Here is a 25795-nt window from a genome sequence, read left to right as displayed (position 1 = left end):
GTTTGATTGATTGTAAAATATGTATTTAATTAAAAAGTTTAATTATTCAGTATTTTTATACCAATCATAGTCCTTATAACATATAGTGATACAAATTCTAGGGTAGAAGATGTTTTAGTTGAATCATTTGGATCCAACTTTTTGAACAATGGGATGGTATATGTGCTCCACAGTCCAATACTAGAACGAGTTTGATAATTTATAAAAATATTAAGAACAATATGAATTTAAAACACGTTTTGTATATTTTATTGGGTAAATAATGCTTCTAATATTGTGCATATTTGTTTTTTAAATATATATTATTAGATCTATTTGTGAAAAAAATAATTAACTAAATGCAAAGGATTAACTATGAAGTGAGAGTCAACGTTTGAGGTACACATAGTATTGGACTGTCATTTTATGAGGCATAAGAGCACTCAGATTATAAAATAGATAGATAATAATATGCTTTATTTGTTTGCTTATATTCATTAAATGAATTCGGTTGCTTAGTGCAGAAAATTGAACTCTTTTAGTTGTAATTTTCATAAAATTTGGAGAGTTAATGTTTATTAATGCTCAAAATAGATAATAATATACCAAGTATCAACTTAGATTAGGAGAACAGAGTAAGTAAGGGATTTTGTTCTTAGGTTCTATGTGATAGAATATGAAGAAACAGAGTGCATTCTTTGAACAAAGCAAAATATAACATAAAGAACAAAAAAAAGTTAACATTTTAGCTTCAATGTAAGGGATAAAATGTGTTGCACCAACAGACTAAATACATACTAAAGATGGGATAGTTTATATATACAGAGAGTAGTTTTTATATAAAAATCATGGAAGTAATAAATCTGGTCATACAATCATAATCATACGATGTTGTTTCAACCTAATCATTTCCTTACCCATGATCTCAAAAAAAGATTAGCCTCCATCAGTGTTTTAAATTGCGGTCGCAGTTGTGGTTACTGCAATTGTGGTTATTGCGTAGCGGATTGCAGCCGTTGCAGTATGAATTATTTTGTGAGTAAAAAACATATTTTTGACAACGATGCGGTCTGATGCGGTTGCGTTGCGGCCCGATGTGATCTAAATACGGTCCGATGCGGTTGTGTTGTGACCTGTTGTAGACCGCATCACTGTGATTCAGTATCACACTGCAATTGCAGTATGATGCGGTTACGGTGACCAATATTGCAGCCGCATCATGTGATGAGGCAATTTGAAACATTGGCCTCCATATCTGTGGGATGTGAAAATGAAGATGAGTCAAACTATATTCTAAAGCAGAGGGACTCAACAGTGTCATACTGTCATAGTTCTTTGTACATTCTTGATTCTGGTCCTGTGTTAGTTTACTTTCTGATGTAGAAGAGATTTATAATTAGCAGAACAACATTGAAAATTTCGACATCAAGAAAGTGGAGGAACAAGCAGCAGAGTTGGAAAAGGATTTGATAGTGAAAGAGCTTGAAACACTTGATGTTCTTGAAGAACTCGGAGCTACGAAAAGGATTGTAGAGGACTTAAAGCAGCAGATACAAAAAGAAGCATTGAAATGTTTTGCAACTCCAGATGCGATTAATTCTTATGAACAACTTGGAACTCCTGTTATTAAGATGATGAATAAGGAAAATTATAAAGATATTACCAACAACCGAGAACAAATATTAAATGGAATTGAGCAAAGCGAAAGCTCTATGTCGTCAACACCTGATCTGATCTTAATGGATTTGAACCAAGCCAAAATGAATCTCGGTCAAACTATAAATGAACTCGAGACGATTCAATCTTCTGTTGAATCTTTGCATAAGAAGATGAAGAAGGAGAAAATGTTTCTGGAGAGGACATGCGAAAAGCTGGCGTCAAATTTCGCGGCTGTCACTTCTCAAGTAGAAACAAGTTGCACTTTTGCTAATCCTGCAAACACTGTTAGGAATTTCAGTTCTGATTCGGAGCAGTATAATGGAATGGTTGAAACAAGCTCTGAAGTTTCGAAGCCCTTACCCGTGTTTTATGAAGAGCATGGATTTGGTATTAAGAATGCTGAGATGAGGTTGCTTGCTGCTAAAAAAATGGAAGAAGCTGCAAAAGCAGCAGAAGCTATTGCTCTTGCCGAAATTAAAGCTCTATCTAGTGCTGAGAGATTATCAGCTTTTGCCTTGCCGGAACCTGAAAATTTCACTTTTGCTTTGCCACAATGCTCTCCTCTAAACCACAAGGCTCAAATACCTCAAGAGTCAACCTTGAAGAAGGTGATAGATTCCAAGTTCCAATTTGATGAAACAAATAATTTCAAATTCACTATTTTGAAGAAGTTGGAGGAAGCATCAGAAGAAGTTCTACACAGCAAACAAGTCTTGGAAGATGCTTTAAACAAAGTTGAGAGTGCAAATCGAAAACAACATGCTGCTGAGGAAGCTCTAAGGAAATGGATTCCAGAGGATGATCAGAAGAGGAAAACATTGTATAACTCTATTGACTACAAGTTCAACCAACCTCGAAATTTTCCGGGTTCTCCTCTACAAGATGCAACAAGATCAACAATACCAACCAATGATCCGAAAAAGCCGGTTTTAAGGTCCACTATTTCAATGAGAGATGTGCTTAGCAGAAAGCAAGTTCCTGAAGGATATGGTACAAGAAAGGAGATGGAAGAGGACACTGAAAGACAAAAGGTAGCATTGTCTCAAATGCTTAGAGCATTGAGGGAAGATCTCACTCTTCCAAAAAATGCTGATAAAGATGGGAGTGATCAAAAGCCATTCATACCACAGAGGAAGAAGTTTGGATTCATCCATATATCACTACCCTTGACAAAGCAAAGTAAGAAAAAGACATGAAATTTTAAATCTTAAATGTCTATGCATGGATGAATAGCATATTCTGATGCATCTTTATGTCTTCCCTTGCTATTCATTATTGATTCATGTGTGTGATTGTTTTCTTGATATTTTTGGGTGGGTGTCTGGTTTTGTTAAATATGTTGTATTTGAGTGATTGATAATTTGATGACAAAAAAGAGATGTATGTAGTGAAAGAGTATGAGTTTTATACATTATCACTGTGGTGGTTGTGATAAATCTTTACATTGACAATGCATAAATATTACATTCAGTTTGATATCATTGTGTAACTAGCTTTGGTTGAGGTAGTAGATTATACTGTTCTTGTTGGATGGAATAGAGTGATGTAGAATTGATTCAATGTATCAGATAAATATATATTACTATTATTTGACTGGTGTACAATCTATAATACTGTAAATAATCTTCAATCAATATAGTTCTTCTTTACTTCTATAAGATGTACAAATAGTTAATCCAAGGCTAATAAAGAATGTGATAAATATATATTATACTAATATTAATATTGATAAAAAATTAATACAGAATGTGATAAATATTTTTGCTTACACCATTTATAAAAATAAAATGTGTAACTTGATTATATACCATATTTTAGAAATATAAACAAAAGTATTGATGATGTGTTTAACCCTCTACTATAATCTTTTGATAAAGGTAAGTCACTTTTATAATTTTTTTACGATTTTAAATAAAGATATGATAAATACAATTTAAATAAAAATCAATTGATATAACCAATTTTGACTAGTTTTATTGGATTAGTTCACGGATTTTCCAAAGCTCTTATTGATTTCATGACCAAATGAAATACCATCAATTTAGTTAAATAAATTTTTTGGGTTAGTTCTTATTAGTTTTAGCTGTTGAAACCTTTGCCATGTTTTGTAACATAATGGTGCTACGAATTTATAATAAAAAATAAATAAATATTGGTGTTATCAAATTTGAAAATAGTGAGAATCTTTTCTCTTGATCCTTTGAATTTTTAGAATTGTTCCAAAACCTACCCTTTCCGATCAACAAGTTGGATTACAAAATGTTCATTCTAATTGAGCATATATTTATATAGCTGGATAAATAATTGTTACTAGGCATTACCAAAACACTTAAGAGATTAGTCATCTACCCTAATAATAGATTGAAAAATACATATATTATTTAACTAAATTCTCATATTCACAAAAAATGATATATATCATAATATCATATTTTATTTATTAATAATTAGTTTATAAGTTATATATATCACTTTTTATGTGAGTATAAGAATTTAGTAAGATAATATAATATTGCTAAAAAAAAAATCCTTCAATGTTTGTCACACAAATTATATTTGGTGCATAAAATAACTGCACCCGAATATTCGACTCCAATTCTAAAGAACAAAAGATAATTTCACACCCACTGAATATTTCCTTATCCATTAAATATAAGAAACTTGAACCTTTGATTCATGTGACCAAAAAACAGCTGCCACACAAAAATCCACGTGCTTAAACCTTAAATAAAGCTCACACAATAAAACATTAAAATTGTTGGACCAAACCACAACCTTTAAGACGAACCAAAACATTATGAGAATGGTTGAAAGTTGAAACAACAAAAATGTAGAATTGATTATTGGTTGAGATTATTTTTATTTACTTTTTTCTATAAATTAAACATTAAAATATAAGAGTTTTTTATACTGTCATTGTATCATCCATCGTCATTGACTCTTCATAAAAAAATTAAACATTAAAATATAAGAGTTCTCCATCAACATTGACTCTTCATAAAAAATAATCAAAATAAATAATTAATAAAGTATTGTGTGTATATATTTTTACACTATTAATATATAAATATTACACTCTTAAAATATTTATATAATTAATGTCCATCTATTATTTGATTTATATTACTTTTATTTAAAAAGGAATGATAATTAAAAATAAATATGGTTTAAGAAGTAAATGTTTATGTGATGGTTTATATTTTCAATTTATAATATCTGGAATGGAAAGATAAAGAAAAAAACATGAGTTGTTGAATTCAACTTCCGTAATAACAACGTTGGTGTTGTTGTGTTCTGATTCCAATGGCTTCTTCTTCTCCTTCAATTCCTTCTTCACATCCTCAACAATCTTATCATCATCTTCAACCCTTTTCTTCTTTTTCTTCAAACCTTCCACTCTTGGTTTGCAATTTCTTCTCTCTATTTTTTCCTTCTGTTCTTTTTTTCTTCTCATTTTCTTATTCATATGATTGTGTTTTCTTATTTTTTCTAGAAATTTAAGCGTTTAGGTTTTGTTAAGAATCGTCTTGTTGCTCGTTGCTCTTCTGGGTCTAAGGAATTTGGATCTGTTAATGGGTTTACACCCAATAAGCTTTTCATGCAAGAGGTACTCATTTTTACTCATTTTTTTGTTTGTTTGTTTAGGCTATAAAAAGTGATTATAAGATATTCTAACAAAAAGTGATTTTTATGGGAAGCTGAAAAGCATAGTTTTTTTTGTTGTAAAAGCTGAATTTCACCTTTTTAAAGTTTATGCTTTTCAGTAAGTATCCAACCAAAGGAGTATGTAAATGCCAAAACTAATAGTTTTTTATGGGAAAAATGTTTTGTGTTCAAACCTATGTTGCATGGGTAATTTCAAATAAGGTGACGTGTAGTGCCGGTACTGTTGAGTACTTCATGGGTTTTCATTTGATGCAAATTGTTTCAAAGTCGTCTCGGAAATTTAGAGTCTGTTTGTGAGTTGAGTTTTGGATGGGAGGAAGGGAAATGGAAGGCTTGGTAGCCATGAAATACAATTGTGAGATGACTCTGAAGTCTTTCATTTTCATTTATTTTCCTCCAAAACCCGACTTATAAACGGACCCTTAGGGTTTTTCCATCTTTCTTCGTAGTCTTTCATTTCAGTCGATTTTGGGTCTCGACCTCTGGCATCCTCTGCTAGTGTTAACTTTGACTATTTATACCGAATTATATTGGTGTACCCTTACCTTATATTTTTAAAAAATGTTGTATCTCGTAACTGTATCCGTACCAGGCAGCGTTATTGTATGCATAATCATGTAACATAGCATCATGTATACCTTATTCATGCAACGTACCCGTACTCTAGTTTTCGAGAGAATGTCGAACCCTGTACCCCGTACATAACACGTACCTGGTACATACCCGTGTTGGTGTAACACTGAGTTCAACAAGGTTCAAAAGTTTTATTTTTTTTATTGACCTTTTTGTTTGGTGTTTCTTTTAAGGCTATTGGAGCTGAATATGGAGAAGGGTTTGAGACTTTCAGGACAGATGGACCCTTAAAAGTTGATGTGGTAAGCAATTTAGGTCACCATGGACTTTCCCAAAGCAAGTTTGTAATATGATTTATGATGTAAAGGATACCGATTTTTATTGAAAATAGGACTACTTGAATGATAAATTGCAAGAAGGTTTTCTTAAACGCATACGGTATGCTATGAAGCCCGATGAAGCTTATGGTCTTATCTTCTCTTGGGACAATGTGGTGGTGAGTTAGCTTTTTTTACAAGTTTGTATGTATATTTGCATTTAACTATGACACATAGCCGTCTTTGCTGTATTATTTCGGTATGTTTTAGAAATTCGAAGTGGTGCAAATTGAGTTTATGGTATTTATTACAATCATATAGATTATAGAATATGTATATTGTTTTGATTGTTAACTACTTGTCGGCCTAGCTTCTACGACTGAAAAGTCTTGAGAAGAGAAGTGAGTGGTCATACATAATATGCAGATTTCAGTTTGAATTAACGTGTGATTTGTGTCAGGCTGATACTCGAGTTCTGAAGAGGAAGGCATGGAAACAATTGGCCTCCGAAGAGGGTATGCTATTACTAACTATTTTTTGATGGGATGATCTTTAGCACACTGATAAAGATGGATAGAACAAAATAGAAATAAAATTATACAATCATTATTAAGAAATTGAATACATCAGAAATAATAAGTACAATAATTCCTTTTCTCGGATACGCAATTTACATATTCAATTGTGAGGACATTGTATTAGATGAATTGAACAAAATAAACATAAAAGGATACAGTCACCACTAAGAAATGGAATGCATAAAGTATAACTTATAATCATTCCTTTGATTGATTATTCATCTGCATCGTAGATTATAATTTATAACATTTCTTCTTCAGGAAAAGATATTCCCGAAGACCGTGATATACAAAGATTAATGCTTTATGGAGGTGCTGATCAGGTGTTGCGTAAGGTTAGTTGGTTTATTGAATTTTAATGAAACGGTTTCTTAGAAATATTGGCATCGTTAAAAATCTCAAGCCTCGCTCTAAACACATTATTATTTTTCTTAATTTGCAGCATTTTCTCTCTGATAAGGCAGAAAGTGAGTTGGATAGACTAAAGTCAAGGTTCTCTCAATTATATTACGATAATCTTCTAAAAGTAAGCTATTATCTTGATTTATTCGGATGGCTATTATCAAGTGTCCTAGACTCGGGTTCAACCTGATATTCATTGCGTATAACTTTGTCTAGCTTGAAAGACCAAAGGAGGGCATCAAGGACTGGTTGGAAGCGGTTAATACCGCTCGTATCCCCTGTGCCGTTGTTTCAAGTCTTGATAGAAGAAATATGGTAGAAGCTTTGGAGGTATTGGGGCTCAATAACTACTTCCAGGTTGGTAATATTGAAGAACCGCTAACTTATAAATCGATTATGCCCTTGCTTCCCCATTCATGGCATAGAAAGCATATTGCTACAAATAACAAACTAATCTTGATCTTACTCAAAGACGAGACGATCTTATTTCTTTTGAGGGATTTCATTGCCAATTGGAATATACTTAATTTATATAGTTTGTTGAGTTCGGGTGTTCATTTCTATTTCAGTTTGAGTTTTGGTCAATATTTTCGAAGATTGCTGTTGACAAACTAATATCGATATCCACTATAGGAAATTACTGATTAAGGCTTTCCGCTTTTGCAACTGTTCCAGGCTTAATCTCATGATGTGGTTGAACTAATTTTCATCCCATTCTGTGTACTAGATATAGTATATAAATTTATAATTATCTTAACATCGGAATGAATTTGTCACTTGCTGATTGCCTCAATTGAGTTGCAGGCAATTGTGACAGAAGAGGATGGAATGGAGTCAATAGCTCATAGATTTCTTTCCGCCGCTGTCAAGGTACAGTTTACTCTTAAGATTGTATTTTGTTGAAATTTTTCTCGCTTGGAATTATTATTGTTATTTTTACTACCTAGGTAGTCAAAATCAGGATCCTACATAAGATCGGGAGGGGAGGAGAAAATCAGAAATTGTGGATCGTAGACTGGATCGCAAGATCCTAGAAATATAATATTATATTATATATATAATATTTTTTAGAAGAAGCATATATATAATATAAAATTAATTTTAAAAAAATAGACTTAAAATCACATAAAAGAATATTAAAGATGTAGTATTACAGTGAAAACCCGCAAAACTAATACAATAAACAAATTTGTGTCTGTCTCTCCCATGCCACTTCTTAAAAAAGACCCTTTTCTTTTAAAATAGTTTTAAATAGGATAACCTTTTCTTTTATAATTAGTGGCATCTTATCATTTGGATTTTCAACTGATCAAATAAATTTCTTTCTACAATATCCTGCTACTTTTTTTTTTTTACATGTTTGCCCAAATGCCTGCAGCTGGATCGGAAACCTTCCAAGTGTGTGGTATTTGAAGATGATCCTAGAGGCGTAACTGCTGCACACAATTGTACAATGATGGCTGTAGCACTAATTGGAGCTTATCCGGCGTGAGTAACTCACATTTACGATGTTCTTGATGGGATAAAGTTTCTTGTAGTTAATATACAATGTACAATTTGGTACCTGAAAGTGACAACTTGTGTTGCTTTCGTCCTTGAAAATATGCATCTAAGCAAATTGGTCATCGAAAGTGACAACTTTATAACAAGTTAGTCCTTCTATCGATCGGTGTTTGAGAGATGTAACATAGACGTTGACATCTAATGTCAAGTGCGCACATGTAATCGTGTAGCGTTAGCTTTTATTACATTTTTGGTCGAAGATATTCAACTATCATTCATTCCTATATGGCCATGATCATTTCAAAAATTATCATATTTGTTAATCAATAGATATTTCGTTGTTCTGTTAGTCAAATAGGTCAAATAGGTTGTATCTGTGGCTTTATGCACTTACCAATATACGCAGTGTTTTAAATTGCGGTTGCAATTCCGACTGCGGTTACTGTTGGATACAATAATTTCTGTTCGGTTGCACACTTTTAGTACTAGGAAGCTTTTCATGAGATTATTCTCTCGCGTTCAGAAAATGTCTAAGAGGGTTAGTTTGGCGCAATAATAAGGTTGTTGCCTAGTAACTATGAGGTCATAGGTTCAAATCCTGAAAATAACTTCTCTGCTAGCAGAGGTAAGGCTGCATACGTCTACTCTCCCCAGACCATACTAAGTAGGAGCCTCATGCACTGGACCGTCCTTTTTTAATTCGGAAAATGGTTAATGTTTGAAATCTGCAGGTATGATTTGGAACAGGCTGATCTTGCTGTTGCTAACTTCAATGAACTTTCTGTGATCAACTTGAGAAGACTATTTGCAAACAAAGGTTCTACATTTATGGACCTGCAGAAGCAGATAATAGAGAAAACTCCTCCAAAAAGGAAACTTACAATAGACACTATTTTCTAATATCCTTTCCATTCTTGTCTTTGGTCCTTTATAATTTTCCTTGTAATTAAATAATTAATTAGACTTAGTTTATAAAATGTCAGATAAAAATGCAATCAGTTTGGTCTGATGTAATCCATATTTTCCAATATCAATTTTTGATTTCCAATTTTGCTACATTGAAAACAAGATTTGGTAGGGCTGGCAATGTACTGAACCAATTCGGTATTCGTTTGAAACTTGACTCGTTATTAAGCTCGATAAATTTGGTTCATGAACCAAATGAGCTGAAAATTGAGCTCGATAAATAAACGAGTTGAACTCGGACTCGATACAGTTCGACTCGTTAGGTTCATGAGCTGAATCGATATATATATATATATATATATATATATATATATATATATAAACTAGTTTTTTTTGTGTTTATTGTTATTATATATATAATGAAAGTTATATTTATATATAACATTTTGTATAATTTTTTAAAATTGAATAAATTATTTCAGTTGTCTAAACGAACCAATTTGAACTAAACTGAATAGTTTGCGAATTTTAATCAAGTCGAACTTGAGCCAAAAAATAACTCGTATTGATTTTGAATCGAGTTTTAAGCTGAACAAATCTTTATCGAGCTGAAGTCCAGCCCTAGGATTTGGTACCTCTTAGATACACCTTTTGACGTATGTAGATTTTAAAATGAATTATGACTAATATCTTAAGCATGAGGATACAAATCCTAATTGTTATATACTGCTATCCATAAGAACATTATTATATTCAACATTTGCATGGCATTACTATTAATAATTTGAAGAAGAATATTATATTTTTAAATGTAATATAATTTGAAGAAGAATATATCATTATTATTAATAAGTCAATAGGAAATTGTACCATATGAAGTTATTTCAAAAGCCTTGATGAACTTGAATATACCAACTATAATATTTATGCATTAGAATATGTGAGATAACATCTTCTATCCTAAAAAGTGTACCATTTTATATACCACTGACTTGTGGTTCCGGAATATGCTGTCTCAACAAAATTGGGATCAATTTCAAGATACTTGAAACAAAAGGGCATCTAATGGATTCTCACAATGAATGAAAAAAGTCTTCAATAAAGTGATGTTAGTTAACACAGAAAATTCCATTTGAAACTCAACTTTTTAATGTTTTGGAGATAATTTGATTCCAATATAAGTTAAATTATTATTGCTTATGAAAACACTTACCAAAATCAAGACATAATAAAATTATGATTTAATCTTTTTTACTAAAAAAACATTTCTAAAAACTAAAAGAAAAATAGGACACAACTTAACATAACGTGAAGGTGACATATACAAACAAAAGTTACTTTGAGCATCTGGGCAGTAAATAAAAACTTCATTCTTATTTAAGTCTTACATTATTTTATAATTTATTACAACTTTTCATTAAATTAGAACATATTTTCTCTCACAATAGCAAACATCTTTCTTATTCTTATTTGACTCTTACCACATCTATCTTTTTCCCATAATATCTACCTCTCTCCTCACTTCATCTTGGGTAAGACCAAAAATTGTTCTTATTTAAGAACAAAAAACAGAAAATAAGAATAATACAATAGAGAATAAAGTAAGAATATTTTTATTTCATTAAGAACAACCTTAAGAATAGCCATTGTGATTGTTGTTAGTGACTTACTACTTTAATGGAATTGTTGATATTTGTACTTTGTTATACATGGTTTTGTATTAGAATACTTTCTTCTTTCTAAGATATCATTACACCTTACCATTTTTATTGCCAAGTTAGACTATTCTCTAATGCTCTAGTAGTTAGAACTACAATGAGTTACATATTGATAATACATCAACCCATGACCTATTGCTTAATGACTTTGATGAGGTCATAGATTCATATCTTAGAAATAGTTTTTTTTGCTTATAAAGATAAGACTACGTATATTTATTCTCCTTAAATTTTATTAAGTGAGAATCTCGTACATTTGACTGTCCTTTTTATGCTGAAAAGTAAATTTCGACTTAGAAACTCCAATATTTCTAAATGATATCGTTCTTTGTTAAGGTATGAAAGTACATACACAAAACACATATATTCAATCCAGGTGTCAAAATAAAGGAAAAATTGGAATGAAGCTTCTTGGTTGTTTTGTGATGAAGATATTTAACCAATGATACTTGTTAACACACTATTGTCGGTATATTCTTGAAGGTTATTGGCATATTCTTGAAGGTTTTGCTTGGCTATGTATGACTCATGGTAAAAAGTTACATGCCATCATTATTAATGAGTGAAACTGGAGATCACCTGTCCTAAGATTTGGTGTCTTATTATGTATCAATTCTAATAAAAATACCAACTAGTTATGGAAAAAAAATCATAAAAACAGAAAATAACTTTTTTATTAATTGTTGTAATGTGATTAACTTGGGACATAGAAACATAAATTTTTTGGTACATATTCAAAATCCAAGTTTAATCAAACTATTGTTCTGTAACAAATGAACTAAATCCTGGTCCTCCCTATTTATTTGTTGTCTTGTTAGAATTTGGATTTTCATAAGTTATAAGTAGAAATGAGATAACTAAGGAAGTGAGTGTAGAGTTTACACAACCATAATTTGTACATAAAAATATAAACCTTTGAGTTTTCATCAAAGCTAATCAACTCAATAAAATAACATTTGCACATGAAATTCTATTACCAAAAGCAGGAAAACAAAAAAAAAAATAACATTGCACACACAATATTTACAAAATAGGATACAAGGTGTAGTGAGGATATTTATCAATATATTTTTCATAGATTCTACACAAGCTTATGTATCTGAATTCACTTGGCTCCAACTTAACTAAAAATAAAAGGATAAAGAATATATGTAGAGCCAATTAAATTCAAATGATAATCATTTATCAATTTGCATAGAATCTGTGAAGAAAAGGTTATTTGACATACCTACCACCCTCACTACTATTTCATACAATTTTCTTTGGTCTTAACCGCACAAAGATCTGATGTCCCAAATCATGTCTCAAACTAATAAAAACATGTTCCACCAGTTGAAAAAATTAAATTTTCATTTTTCTTCTTCTGATTTTCCTTCATTCTTATTGATTTGAGACAACATATTTTTGCCGGGTCTTAACCTACCTTTCATACTTGTAAACCAAGAGATGCATCCAAAGTTGGGTTTTCCTCCAATTGAACACAAAGGCCCTCTTTGACCATTATGGACTCCCTCTTGTAAATGTATCTACTTGAAACCCAAAGAAATGCCACTAAATTGAAACATGACAACACCAACAAGAACCCATAATAGTAATCCAAATGACAATCATTTAAGTTATCACCAATCCAACTTTTTCTGTCACCTTTTCCTGTTATTTTATCAACCATAGTCACCAAAAAGCTGTTCAAAAAGTTCCCAACACCAATTCCACTAGTGAAGAAAGTTGTTCCTAGACTTTGCATATCATGTGGTGATTGATCATAGAAAAATTCTAGCAATCCAATTGCATTGAAAACATCTGCTATCCCAATTAGAACATATTGTGGTAATAGCCAAAAAATGCTCATAGGAACAATATCTTTAGGACCAAGTGCATAGTTTGCTTTTATAACATGCACTCTTCTAACTTCAACTGCATAAGCAATTGCAATTGCTATGATTTGGATTGAGAATCCAATTCCAAGCCTTTGTAGCAAGGTGATTCCTCTAGGATGTCCGGTTTTCGTGCGCATGAACGGCACGAAAAACCGGTCATACATTGGCACAGATAGAAGCATAGAGAGGGTCACAAAGCTGCCTAATGAGGCTGCAGGGATTTTAAAATCAGGACCAAAGTTTCTGTCTAAAGTGGTGCCTTGTTTTACAAAAAGTGTATTGATTTGTGCCCAAATGGTGCTTGGAATTAGTGTCACTAGCCATATTAGGACCATACCAAATATTAGCTTAACTCCTTCTACTTGAGTTACTGTTAATGGTGCTCTTGAAGAACCAATAGTACTGTTTTCTTTGATTGCAGCCTTGTCCAAGAACCTGAATAAATAAATTTCATTCACTTTACTAGTGGGTTTTTAAATCACCTTCTAGATATAAGTGATAAGTATGTAAAGTTGTGTGAGAAATTTATACTAAGTATGTAAATAAATCAAATTTAGAACGGAACACACGTAGTGAGATTAAATGAGATTAAGGCTTCTTTGTTATAGTTGTTGATATGCATGTAGATATCCCTTAGAATATATATTATGTGATAACTAACCATACAACAACAACAATTCATCCTTAATCTCACCAGATAGAGTTGGCTACATGTATCGAACGATGTTATAATATTCTATCCTATATATAAATAATGTTTATTTACAAAACATTGATGTCTAAGTCTTTCTTAATAGTCTCGTCTATGATTTTTCTTATCCACCCTATAGGAATTTGACTAACATCCATTTGACTATTCTTACGGACTTCTACCGATCTTCTCTGCACATGTTCCAACCACCTAAAGTACGATTCTATTATCTTTCCTACAATAGGAGTTATACCAACTTTCTTCTTAACACATTTATTTTTAATTTTTAATTTTTTATTACATCCATTCATCTAACACCACAAACATTGTGTTACTAAAATCTATTAACGTATCATATTATAGACATGTCAATTATTTATACCCACGTTAGTGATGGACACATGTCCCTACCCAATTTGAGAATTTTTCTATGCATATGATAGTCCTTAGTCATTTTCACTCATACCTTGGTATTTGTATTTTGACCCACTACCTAAGTTTTTGTATTTATATGTTACCTTCGGCTTAGCTATCTTAAATTTCCGGACCAGTTATCTGTGTAAAGCTACTAAAATATATATATATATATATATATATATAAAGTGGTAAACATTTGGTGGTGCACATTGTAAGTTGTCTTTATAAATATTATAGTCCTCTAAAAAAGCATTCGTTAATAGCAAAAACCTGTAATGAATTCATCTTGTAATTAATGAATGGAAATTACTTGTCTTACTTTTATATATCAATTATATCCTAATCAAATTAAAACTTGTCACGTATAAAAAGAAGAATCATAAAAAATTGAAATATTTTTATATTATTAATGAGATTTGATTGATTTGGAATATAATAACACAAAAATGAATTCATCTAACGTGTCTCTCAGTGCACCCAAAATGCAAATGCGGAATACAGCTTGTTTCCCATTTAATATGTTGTTGGTATGTACTTGTTCCTTTGGGAATTCATTTTATCTGTCTCATTTATAAGTTTAATAACTAAATTATTATTATTTTTCATATTTACCATTATTCAATACGAAAATAGAAGAAATAAATACAATTCTTCAAATGATATGCGAGAGAAAAATGATATATTAGGGGGGAAATACAAAAAGGTCATATAAAGAAAATCAATATTACATTTTTTAAAAGATTTTTATACAATGAAGCATATAAGTGAATAGAGATCCTCTATCCAAAGAGACTTTGTCTCTATATCCTTGCCCAATAAAATAATTCTAAATAATATAAAAATATTATTTTATATTTTTATAGTTTTTCTCAATAAAATAATAAATTTTGATTAGGGAACTGATAGCGAAAGGGGATCTTCATTCCATATAAATAGACACAGATAATACTGACCAGCAACAACACGTTGATTAGTAAGGTAAAGACTCACTGAATCTTTAGATAGACCAAAAGATCAAGAATTTGATTTAAGATATAAACACTTATTGAGATAAATAACTACCAAAAGAGATTAATTTTTGAAGAGGGTAAATAGTGATCACAAGTGGTGTGTTTGTAATGATTTGCAAATGGGTGTGTTAGTGGGCACAAATGTATACATTAGTTTTATAGAAACAAGTTGGGTGAAAGATTGTGACTAGTCATTTAAAGATATCCTCAAAGGAAATGCGTGTTAGGTGTGCACATGTTTGGAATTCAATGTGATGATGAATCACATAATGTGCTTCTCAACAAACTTCCTTGGATTGCTTCATGAGGGTCCAGCATTTACAATAAATGGGGACATGGAATCTTTGAACTATGGACCATTTTCTATCCATTTAATGTGTTTTGTAAAGATGGAAAATGGCTTTTTATGATTCCATATTTTACTGTATGCTACCTCACCAGACCACTAAAAGTTGAATTTAAAACAACCTTGAATTAGTGACTTGTCTAATAAGGTGTTAGTCTAATGATATAAAATTTTACGGAATTTTTAGGTATTGTACTATGCTAAAAATTAAATATTCAATTTCTAATAACGACATTTGTTGGGAGGGATAGCTGCACAGTGAAAGAGATTAGTTCCTTACCCATAAGATGAGAGTAGTGTTTTAAAGTGTGGTTGCGGTTACGACGATTGCGGTCATTGAGTGTGTTGTGATGCGGATTGTGATTATCACAGTATATTTTTTGATTAAAAATATAGTTTTGAATTCAATGTAGCCTAATGCGACCCAAATGCGAATGTGATACAACCACATCATTGTGATTCAGTATTACATCGCAATTATTGTATGATACAGTTGTGACAGTCACCACAACCATAATATTATAGTCACATTACGTGATGTAATCTGCAATTTGATGCACTACATGAGGATACCCTTTGCTATACTAAAATAAATGAGGCCCCTATCATTTGTGGGAAAATGTTTCTCAAACATCACCTTTTTCCTCACATTCTTTATATTATCATGTCTATATGTATGTGTGTAAATCTGTATATGCATCATCATTCTTTTTTTTAATTATACAAGTTGACAACATGAGGGGAAAATATAAGAAATAAATACAATTCTTGAAATTAAAATATTATCATATCCATACTACTTTCTTATACCTAGTTAATAATGCATAACTTGATTGTTACTCATATAGTTTACCCAATGGTTAACAAGTTAATTAATGACTATGTTCATGATCAATGGTTGCATTAACTATCAATTACAAACTTGTATTAACAATATATATATATATATATATATAAATATTGTATAAAATAAGATTAGTAATGTGTACCTCAAAGTTGGAGTGTGATAAACTTGTCTTTTTCCACTACTAACATAATGTTGGTGATGGTGCTCATAAAGATCAGAGTTGTCACTAGGGAGTTGAAGTTTCCTATTCTTGAAGGCTTCAATAGGGACACAAATAATGTCCCTTGTAGGACTTTTAGTCCTAACTTTATGGCGATATATTGGTGTCCCTATATAGAAAATGATTAGTGAAAATAAGAGTCCAGCTGAAGGGATACCATAACCAAGTCCCCATCCAAAATTCTCTTGAATATAAACCAATCCTAATGTAGCAATCAATGCACCTAAGAATGATGTAAACATCCACCAATTGAAGAAAGAAGCCTTAATTGATTTCTCATTTGGGTTCAAATCATCAAATTGGTCAGCACCAAAAGTTGAGATATTGGGTTTTGTTCCACCAGCACCTATTGCCATAGTGTAAAGTGCTGTGTAAAAAAATGCTATTTGGGTGTTTGAGGCTTTGTTGCATATGCCATTGGTGCATGTTGGTTTCAAGCTTTTGAGTGATACAGCTATTGTGAGAAGAGTCATCCCCTATTAACAAAATGCACATAAAAATAAATAATATATATATACGTGTCGATGAATTCAAGGTTTGAGAGAGACAATAATAACTTGATGTGGGGTATATGAATATGAATCATAAATAATTATCATTGTACAATATATGACACTTCAAAATCATATATTTAGGAGTGGAGTGTTCCACGTGTTCAAAAATGCAAATAATAAAATTGTTTCTTCTTTGTATGTAACATAAAATATAGTCCAAACAAGTCTCCACTTCTCGGAAGATAATTAAATTATCTTTGAATGTTTCTTTAGATAGATTTGATTTTTCAGGAAGAAAAGAAAAGATTATCAGTAGGAAAATGAAGATTCAGCACATGAGACTCTTACTTGGTCGAGTTTAGGATGATAGATGTATACAATATGTTTTATTCTTGTAAATGAAGAGTCTGATTTTTGTGAGTAACACATGTTGGAAGAAGCATGTACGTACCCGAAATAAATTAGTTCCTTACCCAAAAGGGTAAAAGATATCCTTGGTAGTACAAAAAACTCAATCTCTTTAAAATTAAAAAGAAAGTATAAAGAATAAAACAAAAATAGTATTAAATTTCATATATTTTGTTTTTATTAATAATTACAAGTAGTTCACATTATTTTTATTAAAAAACACCACAATTCACTATTTTTATACCAATATTTCAAAATAGAATGCAGAATAAGAGGTACATATAATTATAAATAAAAATATAAAATATTTTTTAAAACTAATCATGCCCTAAGATAAGCAAATAACCTTCTTCTATACATGATTATGTATTTACTTCCAATTATTATCTATTCATTATTCAGAAATGAGAAGAAAAAAGCAAAAAAATAATACATTCCATTTCAAAACTTTATATCCAAACATATCCTGAAGTTCATGCATGAAATATAGATCTTAACTTACCAAGACATAAATGAGAGATGAAAGGGTGAAAGTCCAAAAGCGACCTAAGTAAGAATCTGCTATATAAGCTCCAAGAATTGGTGTAATCCATACAGATCCTGACCAATTATTCACATTCCTCACTGATGAAACTGTATCTTCATGAAGTTGTGTTGTAAGATAATTCACTAAGTTTGATGCAACACCATAAAAAGCCATCCTTTCAAATGCTTCATACCCTGAAATATTAATTACCTCTTAAAACAAGTAAACCTATTCTTTAAGCATTACATTGAAGCCTATAAAGGTTTTTAATTTATATTCACTTACCACAACCATAATTTAGAACGACATCGTAATCATAATTGCGGCCATATATTCTGATAAAAAATCATTGTGACTATATATTTTCACAATAGTTCACAATTAAAGATACAGTTTTGGGAGTTTTCGGAACAGTGTTATTGTAACCGTAATTTAGAATGTTGATTTTATTTCATCTTGTTACACTTAAAGGAGTAGAAAAGTTTGTTAGTATTATGCTACAAGCAACTCCATAGAAGTCTACCATTTCTTTGAGAGAAAAAGCATGAATACTTCTATATATGTTGATATAGAGATATATTAAAACTATGTAATTGGTAAGAAGAAGTATTTAAGGAATGAATTGTAGAATATTGTTGGTTCGAGTTTCAACCATAACAAATTTAAAAAAAAAAGTTACAAGATAGTTTGATGATTAGAGAAAATGAGTGGAATGAAGGAGATTGAAAGGTCGAGTCTTACACATAATAAATATTAACATTTGCCAATAAAAAAAGTGAATGAAAAACATACATATAAGTGAAGTTGAAGATGAACTCACCAACAAGAAAAGCACAAGCTTTCCATTTTCCAGTTTTAGACTGAAGTGCAGGTTGGCCACGGAAATCAACAGTGCCATCTTGGGTATAATCTACTTTGGCTTCCATTACAAATAATAATAATATACTATATAGAAATATTATAGAATATATATGAGCTAGATAGCTAGTGATATATTAAAGTATGCAATAAATTCAGAAAGTGGTACCTGCTTCACAAAGCTGTGGTAGTAGCTATATATATATATATATGTATGTATGTATAGGTTAAAAGCTTTTTCAATTTATGTTCAGAATTAAGGCAATGTCTTTCTATGTATATGTCCCCTCAAGTCATTATCGTTAAATTTAATTTTTGGTCCATCATAATGGGTTTCCTCTAGAATTAAAAAATAGAGTATTATTAATGATGTAATTCAATATTTTGTTGAAATAATAGATTACAACTTTTTGTTTAAGATAGCATGACCAACATGGCTGGTGGGGAGTGGCAAGTGAAAGTGAATTGTGCTGTCCTAAACATTATTCGATGTTTACGTCTCAAATTTTGTCTTTTATGTTGTTTTGTGTAAAATCTATGTTTGTGGCTCAGGTCTAATTCCATATTTTTCCTTCTACCAATGTTTTCACCTATATTTAATTTTTTTTTCATATTTAATTATCATTTTAAAATTCCAAAACATTATTTATTATTTCTTTTTCAATCACTACCTCCATTCTTTTTAATTATATTTTAATGTGTGATTCACAAATGAAGAAGTATAATTAATATATCTATTTACATTAAATTACTAATTTACTATCATGTCATTTACCTCTATAGAATAATTATAATCATTGATTAAAATTGTAATTTTATTTTATGTATTTTTTTAACAAAAGGTGTACCAAGCGAATTTCAATAAAAACAATCAGCAACAACCAAGTTTTGGTTTCCTAGGAGTGGTCGAAAAATGATACTCTAATGTTTATTATAAATTATGTTTATTATTTAACATTTATATATAAACCTTAAAATCATGTACACGATCACAAATTTAAGCTTTATATTCTGTTCTGAATTAGAAGCAACATTTTATCACCAAAAAAAAGAAATTATTACACTATAATTCTATTGTGTATCCATCAAAAAAGTTTTTAAAGTTCTCTCATTCCTGCATAAAAAAGTTGTACATGTTGGATAAATAAAACCAATAAATTACATAAAATGCATAAATAGAAAGTCCCTTTGCAAAAGGTTGTTAATTTTTTTCAGAAAATCTATAACCACAACTTGAGGATCACTTGCCCTCTCCCACTTTAATTTGTTTAGCAGGAGACACGTTTCGAAGTTTCCACTCAATATAAAGCTAAGCACAAAGAAGGGTGAGTAGTACCTTATCACCTGCTCATCTTGTATGACCCGAACAACTGGTCCTAATTGATCTCATATATGATCGAGTTTTATCGAATTTAAGGTTGAATTGGGTTGAAGTATTAGACTTGAACAATATTTAAGATTTGATAAGAGATAAGTATAAACTAACTTAACATGTCTCTTATATGATCGAGTTTTTATGTAATATTTAATGTTAGATTAATTTACAATTAAATTCAAATTCAAAAATTAATTCAACCAATTTTAAATGACGGATAAAGAATAAATCTTAACAAATATAACTTAACTTAACCCACACCTCAATAAAAACCTGCAAACAAAAAACACACAAGTTTAAGGTCACGTCCACATTTCCTCGAACTCCGGGAATTAGAGTCCCTACAAGAAAAGGGTACCAACTTGCACCGTCCCATTATAAGGGATTATGTATGAATCTTAGGGTAGGATTTCATACTAATAATGTTTACTATTTAAGGGATAGGATGTATTTTCCCTTGTATTATAAAAAAGTTCATTTGAACCTTAAGTTCATCTGAGAATCTGTTTGCATGTGTTGAAAATTATGGACTCAAAGCATAATTCTAAGTTTGAAGATAATCATATATATATATATATATATGATAAGGAGTTAACTAATAGAAAAAAATCATTTGGTACCAATGAGTCTTTTTTACTATTGGTGTGCATTCTTTTCCTCACACATAAATCTCTACAAAATATAACTAAATAACTTATTATTTGGATAAAAGAAACTAGTTATCTAACTTACAAACAAGTCTTACCTATACCAACAGGCGTTGGTTCAAGTGGTACATGCTTGATTCCTTTAAGTAAGATATCGGGTTCGAGTCTTGTGGATGGAAAAAATGTCCGCTGGGAGAGTTAGCCCCACTTATACATGTGGACGTTCCTGACTCAGACATGATTGCCTCCAATGCGAGGATACATGTAGGAAACAAAAAAAACAAGTCTTACGTATACCAAATCCAAAATATCTTATGGCTGCTTAGAGATTTTTATTTAAGGGTAAAAAGTAGGAATTTTGTTGTGGCATGCAATGTTTCATTTCAAGTAACATTATATGCTTAGAGATAATTCATTTTTTATTAAGTATTAATTGTCAACCCTTTGATGTAATGACTACTTCAAACTAATTTATAATAATAGTAATTATTTTTCGAAATAAATATCAATTTTAATTGGATTATAAGCAGTTTGGATGATGTGACTTAATCTGTTTGGTTTAGTAGATAAGTATGATAATTGGTGGCAAACTTTTTTTAAGGAAAAAAAGTTTAATGAACCACTTATTTCATGAGTAATTGGAAAAACATATTTCATATCTTAGATATCAATTCTTGGAAAATCCAACGATTTAACTTATTGAGTATATGTAAACCATTAAACTTTCCTATAATTGATGGTTAAAGTATGAAGTAAGTTATTTTAACTTTCTCATTAAGTAACTTAATCTCCTCCCTTTTTTTATTAATTGTGAAATGTATTTTTATATTTAGACATGTATCTGCCAAAATGTATTTTTACATATTCAGATAGATAGATAAATTTACCAATAATGTATTGATTTAGTGGTATAAGGTTCTGCTAGATCCTAAGATGACCAATAGATTAATGATTCGATTCATGCATGTGAACAACATTTGTTGGAATGAACAATCATTCACGGTTAGTTTATCTAAAAGGAGGGATAGTATTGGTATGCTAGTACCCAAAAAAGATAGATAGATAAATTTATGTGAGAATATTTTTTTTAGATTCAGACAAGTGTATGTGGAACTTATATTTTATAGTACAAGTGCATGACAAAATGTATTTTTGGATGTATTTTGTCTTAGTGAAATTGTGAGATTTTAAACAACAACAAAAAAATTCCAAAATTAAAAACATGGTTCTAAAAATAAAATTAGAGGAAGCATGAGACTTTTACAAGCCCAAGTGATTCTGAAGCATCAAACCATGAAGCTGGCAATTTATCTTATTTATTTCTTTCCTTTTTCTGTCTGGGCTTTTTGGGTAGGCTGGTTTATTTTCTTTCTTTCAGCTAGGGTGATATGGATCAGGATATGTGTCCGAAATTATATCTTAAACCAATAATAATGAAGGAAAATATTTAAAATAATGAATATTTAATTTTTAAATGATATGATATATTTTTATTGATTTGAGACATAATTTGTAACATACTTTGAGACAACAGTAGATCCTTCTTTTTGGGATGGTTTTTGGTGGGTTTGTTGCATCTGTTTTGTAATCTCAAATGGGAGGGTTTTTTTTTCCATGTTATCTCCTTATCTTAGTTAAATAAATTTATTATCCTTTCAAAATAATAATAATGGTTAAGATTTTTCTAATATTAAATTTTGATTGAATAATGAAAGCAAGTAGTATGAGTAATAATAGAATGGTTGTGCATGCAAAATATTCTAAATGAATAAGCAGATGTAAACATGCTCCAAAAATTGGATAAATTTACATAACTACTTGTTTTAAAATAGGCTAACAGATATGTGAGTGACTCATGAATATTAGTAAATGTTAAAATTTGAACAATATGTTATTTGAATTTGAACAAAACATAGTACATCACAATTGTTTGAGACATTAAATAACATTATGAGCAAATTATTCTAATTTTAACACTTTTTTTAAATATTAAGCCCATCGGCCAAGCCAATAAGAATGTACGTGGGTTTGACAGACAGGTAAATAGAGTAAAAGTGTATGTCATGCCCACTAAAAATTATAGACTCTGCAAATGGGTCAACGAACACGATCCGTTTTATCATTGTCATAATCTCTACTTTTGAACCCTTCTCTTGATTCGAATTTGTCCTTACGATTTTTTTTTTCCAAAGGAAAAAATCTTTAAAATTCCTAAAGCAACCTCCTACAAGATTTCAAAATAAAGGATAAATAGACATGTCATGTGACCAATTATTTTTTGAAAATGTAAATTAAAAATCTAAAAACATAACCTTAAAAAAGGGAAGAATAGAGATAAAATTATGTGGTTGTTTAAAAAAAGGAAAATAAAATAAAAAAGGGCAATAATTACATAAAAACTTTCAATGCAGCATAACCGTATTTTAAAATTTTGACATTAATTACATTAAATTATGTTAAGCTATAAATTATAGCTACAAATTAACATGGTAAATATCCTTAATTCATTATATAAAAGCTACAAATATAATAATTAGTTTATTTTATTTAATTACTAAATTATTTTGTTATTTAAAAAAAAACTATATTTTTACTCAAGAAATCATCTCGGATTCAAGTGAGAATTTACTCAAAGCGGCCCACACTTTAATATCATTTTTTTATTATATGATGATTGAGTCACCAAGTTGAAACAAATAACTTATCCAACTATACAAAGAAACCAAAATTTTATAATTTAGCTCTAGTGCATCAAATAGATTAACCCACCCCTCACTTATTAGGAGTATGATGTGAAGTCTAGTTTACCTTAGTGGTTTTCACTCATTTGGAGTTAAAATGAATTAAAGTTTCCCTTAAAATCTGTTTGTGGGTTGAGTTTTTAGATAATAATAAAGGAAAGAGAAAAATTTGAGAGCAAAAAATATACTTGTAAGATAACTATAAAATTTTTAGTTTATCTCCAAAATCCAACTTGCAAAAAACGTCGGTGATTCTCACTTCACACTTAGCCCATTGTGAAGATTAATTGTCTTGGTTAGCATAGTACACAATTATTTTTAGAGGAAATTGCATCCAATATGGCTGAAGTTTGTTAAATGATATGGATAAAATCTCCTCTACTTTCAAAAATGGCAATGACCTCTCTTATTTAACATTTTGAGTCAATTTCAAATTTATTCAGTTCTCCAATCTTTTGAAGACTAACAAAATTTTGTAGAATGTGTACTAAGGAAAAATAGAGGAGTGAGAGGAAGAAAAAGATCTTGTCATTTTTATAGGCAATTCTTGTTAACTTTAAAGGGGTTTTTTATTTTAAAAAATGTGAGTGTAACACAAAATATGAAAGGTGGTAGGTGTCATCTTATCTTAATAACTTAATTTTCCCTCAATTTTAAGAAATAAATCATTTGGAGGGTTCAATGTTGAATGATATATGATGACACATGACCTTACAAAAATTTGAATATCATATGTTTTAAATTATTTCTAAATAAAATAAATTATAAATTACCAAACCAACATACGTATCATATTCTAGTACTATCCAATATTAGAGAGAATCTAACCCCAATTTTACTATATAATCATACTAAGGTACATGCATACATATAGTTTCTTTTTGCACTACAGTTATCAGAGTTTTTGGTGTGCTATAATATGCACAAAGATATATAGTTGCATTATTAAGAATTTTTGAAAGGTAACTTGTAGAAGATTGATGTCTTAATCAATAAAATTATGTGTAAGCCTTCATGAAAGACAAAGGAAGAAAATATGGTTACACAATAAATATATATATATATATATATGAGAGATGGAAGAATAGTTTTTATATAAAAATTGTGAGAATAATAAATTTGGGCCTTACAATTAATTATGGATGATTAGAGAATTAAAAGTTAGTTATTAATCACATGATAGTCATATACATGTATATTTTAATCTTAACCATTCAATCAAGATCTAATGGTATATATTAAGTGTTCTCATTTCTCATAATAACACATTGTTCTCACGTTAGTAATTCCTTATATATTATATATATATATATATATATATATATATAATATTACATAATTTGTTACTAATTATTGTTTTTATATTGGGAAAGAAAATTTTATTGAATAGAAAGTAACATGGAGAGAGACATAACCTATGAGTTAGGCCAAGGTACCAAAGACCAAAATATTGTGTTAAAACATACCCAGCAGTTCTTGTTACTACTGATTATTATTGTTGATCACTACTTTTGTTCCAGTTCTTGATTGCTTGTGTCACTGTTTGTTCCACAGCTTCTACATCAATACCATCACCTTGTTCTTCATTCTACATATGTCACAACATTATATTTTTTACTCATTATATTGTCATGCATGAAAAACTTCCAATTTTTTTTATGGGCAACCAAAGATAATATTATTATAAATTATAGATGTTAAGGAGAACAAATGGTACTTCATATCACCAAAATTCTAATAAAGGTCTAACAGGAAGTAATGCAAGCCAAACAATTTAAAATCTATTCAACATAAGAATATAAAAAAACCCTCATGCTTTCAAAAGTCTATAAGAATAACTTCCCTAAAGTATGTAATGCCTCAAAATATTTAAGATATATTACATAACCTAACAACTTTTGATTATATATTTTTTTTTGTATGAAAACATATACAACACGTCATATTTAGAGATAAATGCATTTATGTTTTTTGGTGCTATTATTTAGAACTAAATTTTACTAAGAATTGAATGTTTAATATATTGTCAAAATTTTA

At 30.0% G+C, this 25795-nt stretch overlaps 4 protein-coding genes across 8 annotated transcripts in view; 2 read left to right on the top strand and 2 right to left on the bottom strand.

Moving 5' to 3' along the window:
* The window catches only part of LOC109343645 (WEB family protein At2g40480-like), a 32950-nt gene extending 29946 nt beyond the window's left edge, over nucleotides 1-3004 (top strand). For 2 of the 4 annotated variants that reach the window (XM_019582041.1, XM_019582043.1), the window contains one exon: nucleotides 1383-3004. In XM_019582041.1, the coding sequence (XP_019437586.1) occupies nucleotides 1383-2834 (1452 nt within the window). In that variant the 3' untranslated portion in view covers nucleotides 2835-3004. Of the gene's footprint in view, nucleotides 1-1379 lie in introns of all 4 variants that reach the window. The other 2 variants (XM_019582044.1, XM_019582042.1) reach the window with 1 other exon arrangement.
* On the top strand, nucleotides 4870-9725 carry LOC109343648. Its single transcript, XM_019582048.1, has 11 exons — nucleotides 4870-5040; nucleotides 5132-5245; nucleotides 6111-6179; nucleotides 6269-6373; nucleotides 6655-6709; nucleotides 7034-7107; nucleotides 7215-7298; nucleotides 7391-7531; nucleotides 7979-8044; nucleotides 8553-8662; nucleotides 9409-9725. The coding sequence occupies exons 1-11, from the start codon at nucleotides 4942-4944 to the stop codon at nucleotides 9575-9577; spliced, it is 1086 nt and encodes a 361-aa protein (XP_019437593.1). The 5' UTR covers nucleotides 4870-4941; the 3' UTR covers nucleotides 9578-9725.
* Nucleotides 12483-19176, bottom strand: LOC109343644 (protein NRT1/ PTR FAMILY 5.1-like). Of its 2 annotated transcripts, XM_019582039.1 has the most exons (5): nucleotides 18958-19176; nucleotides 18114-18331; nucleotides 16632-17185; nucleotides 12713-13613; nucleotides 12483-12566 (listed from the first exon to the last, which is right to left on the bottom strand). In XM_019582039.1, exons 1-4 carry the CDS (start codon nucleotides 19061-19063, stop codon nucleotides 12728-12730), a joined length of 1764 nt encoding a protein of 587 aa, XP_019437584.1. In that variant the 5' UTR covers nucleotides 19064-19176; the 3' UTR covers nucleotides 12483-12566; nucleotides 12713-12727. The 2 variants fall into 2 exon arrangements, with proteins under 2 accessions (XP_019437584.1, XP_019437585.1); XM_019582040.1 differs by lacking the exon at nucleotides 12483-12566 and having other exon boundaries at nucleotides 12712-13613.
* Nucleotides 25149-25795, bottom strand: part of LOC109342614 — a 4497-nt gene continuing 3850 nt past the window's right edge. The window contains exon 4 of the mRNA XM_019580558.1: nucleotides 25149-25346. Coding sequence (XP_019436103.1) covers nucleotides 25251-25346 — 96 coding nt within the window. The 3' untranslated portion in view covers nucleotides 25149-25250. The remainder of the gene's footprint in view (nucleotides 25347-25795) is intronic.

The sequence above is a fragment of the Lupinus angustifolius genome, chromosome LG03 (genome assembly GCF_001865875.1).
Source record: "Lupinus angustifolius cultivar Tanjil chromosome LG03, LupAngTanjil_v1.0, whole genome shotgun sequence".
In the NCBI taxonomy this organism is placed as follows: domain Eukaryota; kingdom Viridiplantae; phylum Streptophyta; class Magnoliopsida; order Fabales; family Fabaceae; genus Lupinus; species Lupinus angustifolius.
The sequence above is the reverse complement of the archived record's forward strand: the minus strand, read 5'-3'. Positions and strand labels throughout refer to the sequence as shown.